The 6738-nt window shown below is 30.6% G+C and overlaps 1 protein-coding gene across 6 annotated transcripts in view; it reads left to right on the top strand.

Annotated features, from left to right (window-relative positions):
• LOC116852449 (uncharacterized protein C1orf112 homolog) overlaps nt 1-6738 on the top strand; it is a 202655-nt gene that overhangs the window by 187182 nt on the left and 8735 nt on the right. For all 6 annotated transcript variants that reach the window (XM_032832856.1, XM_032832855.1, XM_032832859.1 and 3 more), the window contains 2 exons: nt 945-1110; nt 1775-2006. In XM_032832856.1, the coding sequence (XP_032688747.1) occupies nt 945-1110; nt 1775-2006 (398 nt within the window). The remainder of the gene's footprint in view (nt 1-944; nt 1111-1774; nt 2007-6738) is intronic.

Genomic DNA, 6738 nt, shown 5'->3' on the forward strand with positions numbered 1-6738 from the left:
AGAGAAACTATTTGCATGCACGCGAATAATGAATCACGCACTAGCGCGTAAGCATATGTATACTTATTGAAAACGAGAAAACAAGGACATACATAATAAAAGTTTCAGACTTTACGCATAATGTACGTTGTTTTCTGGTGAAAAAGAGAGAAAAGAAATAACCAGGCAGAGAGTACGAGATCTTTGTATAGTTCTAATGTAAAGACCTATATGTAATAATCGGTATTTTAATTATTTAATATTAAGTTCCACGTATAGTACGCGTCTATCGCTCTTTTGTTATTATTAATAATAACAATTACGTACTTCTAATTTGTTCGTTTCATCCAGTTTGCAATTAACGTATGTTTTCAGTATCAAATTATGTGCAATTACGCCTAACGTTGTGCAATGTTCACGCAGGATTTGTCATACGCACATGTGGATGCGCGTTTGCGTTATTATTTATATAAAAAAATACGCCGTTTATTTGTATAGTTTGGGTGCAGAGTACATGCTTGTAAATAACAAGAATGAAGGCAATGCTGTGCGCACCATAATGTTTTATCTGATTATATCATTATTTATACCCTGTATAAATGCGCGAGTCGATTAATGCGATTAATCATGCGCTTCTTCATTTTATTTTTTATCCCTTATAAACAGCTTGCTATCTAATATCTGTTGTATAATCACGAATAAGAATTAATATACGTTACATGCAGAAGCTGAAGTAGCATTGTTCATCTTTTGTGCTGTTGATATACTTGCACGATCAATTACCACAAATTATTAGCGAGAAAAATCCCTTCAACACGTAACACATGCATACTCTGCATATTTTAATGTGCGATAAACCTTTGTGTTATTACGTGTTTATTTGTATTATTTAAATTGTTAATTATGTAGATAGGATATATATATATATATATATATATATATATATATATATATATATATATCAGGCATATTTCGAATACGGGAGAAAAACCGATGTGAGTCAATTGAACTATCATCTATTGACAATCGCCGTCATAAAGAAGCTGAACAGCATGCCTTATGAACAACACTGCAAATGGTTTTTAGGTGTGGATTCAATTTTAGATGTCGCGTTCATACATATAGAACATCGTAAGTAACAATGCTAGTATCAAAGTTAAAATTATTAAAATTAATACTGCAATTCTAGACAAAATCGTAAAACTCGTAACTTGTTCTCGTAAGACTTGTAAGAACTTAGGAGTAGATCTCAATTCTATGCGAATTATATCCCAGTAAGCAAAGAACATTAAATTAACGTTTAGAAACGTTGATTTCATGTGCATTGTTTGGACATTTTTTAATATTATTGCATTTATATTTTTCACGTGTTATTTTGTAATATAATTTTTCTGAATGTTGTTTAAACGTTTTAAAAACATTACAAAAAATATATTTTTCAAATGTTACTTTATTTGAGATCAATGCAACATCTTAAAAATATTTCTGCCGGTTAAAACGTTATGGCAACCCTATTTCAACATTATTGAAACTTCCAAATCGCGGTCAAAATATGTTCATAACGATGTTTGATACAATATTAAACACTACATATTTTACAATATTACAAGTCTTTTAATATCATTGTAGCAACGTTGTATTAATGATTTTTTGCTTACTGGGATGTCATATGATAACTCGTAAATATCTATGATTTTCTTTTTTTTTTTTCATAAGTTACGTCTTTACGATTTTACGATTTACTTAGAATTGCAGCATGAAACTCGATCCAAACCCCGTTTGTTTCTGCTCGTAGTCCAAAGAGAAATCGTTGCTAGAGAATTGCGACTACCAGGTAACCATGAAATTGGAGAGCGTCCAAGATTGGCTGGCATTTACGAGGCGACTTTAGTGCCCATCTGCGATCTGATCAGTCAAATCCCTTCGGAAGCCTTTCACGCATTGGAGCTATTATTGCTGAAGCATCTATTATCTGGACGCTTTTGGAGCTCCCTATTGAGTTCGGACGTTTGGTGCTTTATTGGCAGGTACTAATGATGGGGAGAACTCTATGTAAATGAGCTGAAAAATAAGCAGTCTTTAGGGATTAAAAACAAAAGAACTATTCGATGAATCTCTTTAAAACTTTTAGTATATTTAATTGCACATAATTGAAACTTTTAGTACATTTAATTTAAATGCACACTTAAAGAACTAAATAGAAAATATTTGGTTTTAGCAATAGTAATGGATATTTTGATGATTAATGGAGGTCGATGTCGCAAACCTCGTTTTTGACGAGGAAAATTTGCGTACGCTCAAGCGGTCTCAATTTTAATTCTACAAAAAAAATCCTAAAAGATTTTTTTTATAAAAACCGCATGGAATAAACCTTAACTTGTTAAAAAAGCGGAAATATAGTGAAAATAAACGACTTCGAAAAAAAAGGTTTTAATTTTACAGAAAATTTTTATCTTAATTGTTTGAGAAATATTGTTTAAATAAATAAATATTAATAACATTTAGGTTCATTCTATTACAAAAGTAATAATGTACATGCACGCATAAGCGCAACGCAATTGGTTGAATAGTTTTTTAATTATGATGTACGCAAGTTGCGAAAAAGTAGTTCTGAGAAAAACGCGTTTAAAGTTAACGAAGCAAATAAATAACAGTTTTTGGAATCTCACGGCTCTTTTCGACTATTCTGCAATTTCAGTTTCATACAATAGGCCCTCCATTTCCTCGAAAAATTGGTTTTCTGCAATTTTTTTCTGTTTACGAGCTATCCGAGCCTTCTTTGTGCTGCTACAAGTTTGGCACTTCTGTCTGTTCAATCGCTTGCTGTCCAATAAATCGGCGTAAATTGCATTGCTGGCCAATTTTAAGTTCCAAAACATCCATTATTTTTAGCACTGCAGAATAGCCCTCGTTAAATATGCTAGCAGCAATATAAACAGCTGTTTCTATTATTTTAATGCCAGCGTGTAAGTGTTTAGGAGCTAGTCGTCAGATCATTGCATTTAGACTCTTATTAACATTTTGTGTATGCTCTCTCAAGCATCTCTCGGCCATTAAGAAACGTTAAAGTCTATTGTACAAAAGGGATTAAGTCGAAAAACGGGAGTAGTCCGGCCAAGACGCACCGGGCGGCTCTTGCGCGCGGCGCATAAACGTGTCCGTAGTACCATTAATACTTCGAAATGGGCTCTAAAACTTTAGGATTATATTCTCCATATAACAAGGATTTGATTTAAATGAAAAAATTGATTTTTCTAACCAGTTACATGGAGTTCTCCCCTTAACGTCGGACACATTGATTAAGGAAGTTGTAAGGAAGATGCAAAATGTTAAAAATGACATGAAATTTGAAATATAATTTTATTTATAAATAATGCATTGTGAGTTTTTTTTTAAATTTTTTCATCAGTTAATTTTTGTGTAAATTAATATAAAAGTTCAAGATTTTGTAATAGACTCTTACACAGAGAAAAAGATTTCTTTAGATTCAGAATGCCTATTTATTTGGCTTTGATTTGATTAAAAGACATCATAATATTATATCAAACAATATAATTTGATATCGCACACGCACATTTCCTTTTATTAGATTAAATTATATTATTTGATGAAAAAACATTATTATTAAAAAAATTTTCAACTAAATAATATATTATTTGGTTGCAATTTGAATTTTATTCTTTTTGCGTCGATTAAATCAGATTATTTGATAAAAAAACTATTGTTTTAAACATATTGTTTTCTAATCTAACCCATTGTGTTTGGATTAATCAATATAATATTTGGTTAAAAATTCAAAAGCCAGTGTGGCATCACTGGTTCATTAATATACATTTTTGTTAATATTCGTTATATATTGGCTATTGTTGTATTGTTTTTAACATTTACCAGTAAATATAACACGGAGAAGGCTTTATAGATATTATAAAAATGTATTATAACTACAATACTGTAAATATATCGTTAGAATTAATTGACATCTCTAATTCTTATAGGAGAGTTCGAAGCATAATGGAAACTCTTTAAACAAGTTTCAAACATATTAAAAATAAATAAATGAATTCAGTTTTGCACAAAAAGATTAACTATCCATTATAAGAAAAATACAAACTTTACTGTGAAGGAATAGTTAGTTTAAAAGTATGAAATTATCGTTTTATTAAAAGTATGAATTAACCTCATTATGTTTCTCACATGAAACAAAAACCTTTAGTGAATGTCTAATAGACATCCAATATGGAAATTCAAAACCTCTAACAAACGTTCATATAACATCTAAAGGACTTCTACTGAACACCGAATATCCGCTTGTCGTACTTCCATACAATTTCTATTAGACGTACCGAATGAAGATTCTATAGAGGTTCTACAGAGATTCCGTGGAAGTTCTATGTAGATTCTATATACGTGCATGTATGAATATTTACTAAAACTTTTACATTAGTCAATTCCTTAAATTGTTAAAATAAAAAATTTTTGTTTAAATTTAATGTTTTGTATGTTCCAGATAGTCTAGTCCAATTTAACCCATTAAAGCCCACGGCTAGACCAGTAAGATTAATCGATTCTACGGAAAAAGTTACACAAAAAACATATATCACTTTTTTCGTAACATCCTCTGTTTATGCAAACAAAAAATAAACTTTAATGTCAATAAAATAATTTAAAAAAATAAAATAAAAAAATTAAAAATAAAAATAAGATAATTAAAACAATTAAAAAAAGGAAAAACTAATAAAATTTATTATAAATACTTTTCTCCAAAAAAGAATTTGTTGCAAAATTCAATTTTTTAATATGCTTTTTACATCAGAAATGTTTTTCTACGCTTTTATTTACAAATACTGTTTTTGCTAATCTTACTGATTTACATTGTTCTGCAACAAATTTCAATAAAATCAGATATACATTTTTTTTTTATTTTGCATAAACGGAGGACACTACTAAGAAAAGTGATAAATATTTTTGTGTAATTTTTTCGAATCGATTGGCGCAATCAGTTTTGTTCTACAGTCAATATTTAGTAATTTGTTCATAACATTTTATTGCAAAATTGATTTTTACAATAAACTTTTTACGCCTATTATGGTTTCTTATTGCTCCGGTTCTATGTTTGCAATGGTTATGTTTTTGTTAACTTTAGGCCTGATTGTACCAACATTTTGGCTTTAAGCGGAATTTAAACATATATCTTAATCTTTCTTCCTATATAAATAAAGACAGACATATATTTAAGTGTCACTTAAAACCAAAATAACGTTGGTGCAACTGGACCTTACTGATCTAACCATAGGTTTAACGGGTTAATAGAGGAACCCGGAGCATAATGAGAGAGTAAGAGAGGTTAAAGCAAGTTTTAAACATATTAAAAATAAATAAATCAACTTTGTTTTATACTAAAATATTCTTTGGAATATTATATAAGAAAAACTCAAGTTTTATTGCAAAAAATAGATTAAAATTTAACTATTAAAAAATAGATTAAAGGACGAAATTATTTTATTGAAAGCGTGCATTAACCTCATAATGCTGTTTATGCGGGGCATATACCTTACAAAACTTGCTTATTTTTCAAAAATATGTGATGGATCTCTAATGGACATCCATGATAGATATTATATGGATATTTAATATGGATATAATATAGTCCAATATAATTAGATATTCAGCATGGAAATAGATATCTAATAGAACTATGGATGTTATATGAACGTCTAATGAAGATTGTGTTCGGTATAGGTTCCTACGTGGGACAAAATAGAATACTTCATAAAATTTGTTTATTTCCTAATCACCGATTTTAAAAAGTTTCCAAAAGTGATTTACTAAAACATGCAATATATAAAAAATATATTATTGCACATTCAATTACTTATAATTATTTATTAATAATATTTATTATTTCTTATAAAACGAAAAAATTATTGGGAGTACAAATAAGTCTCCGCCAATTTTTTATAAAAAATTGGGCATTTATTGTGAAAGAACGGTACCTTATATTTTATTCAAAGTATTGTCCATCGCTACCCACTACTTTTTCCCATCTTTCTGGCAGCATACGGATACCGCGTCGGAAGAACGCTTCATCTTTTGAGGCTATCCACGAATCGGCTCAATTTTTGGTATCTTCATATGATGTAAAGTGCTGCTCAGACAGGTCGTGCGTCATCGATCGAAACAAGTGATAGTCAGAGGGAGCAATGTCTGGTGAATACGGCGGGTGGGATAAAACTTCCCAATTGAGTGTTTCCAAGTAGGTTTTGACCGGCGCCGCAACATGTGGACGAGCATTATCATGCAGGAGAATAATTTTGTCGTGCCTGGAGTAATAGTGGGTGCGTTTTTCCTTAAGTGCTCGGCTCAATCTCATCAATTGTGTTCAGTAGAGAGCCCCAGTAATGGTTTCATTCAGTTTGAGCAACTCATAATACACGACATCAAGCTGATCCTACCAAATACACAACATGAGTTTTTTTCCATGAATATTCGGCTTGGCTGTCGATGTTGAAGCATGGCCACGTGGTTCCCATGATTTCCTCTTCTTTGGGTTATCGTAGTGGATCTATTTTTCATCACCAGTGACTATACGATGCAAAAAGTCCTTTCGTTTATGCCTGGTAAGCAGCATTTCACATGTGTAAAATCGGCGTTCAACGTTTCTCGGCTTCAGTTTATATGGAACTCAATTTTCTTGCTTTTGAATCATTCTCAACGATTTTAAACGATGTGAAATTGCTTGTTGAGTCACTCCTAATGTAA

This window comes from Odontomachus brunneus, unplaced genomic scaffold, assembly GCF_010583005.1.
Source record: "Odontomachus brunneus isolate Ranch 3 - 2012 unplaced genomic scaffold, Obru_v1 Obru_scaffold_225, whole genome shotgun sequence".
In the NCBI taxonomy this organism is placed as follows: domain Eukaryota; kingdom Metazoa; phylum Arthropoda; class Insecta; order Hymenoptera; family Formicidae; genus Odontomachus; species Odontomachus brunneus.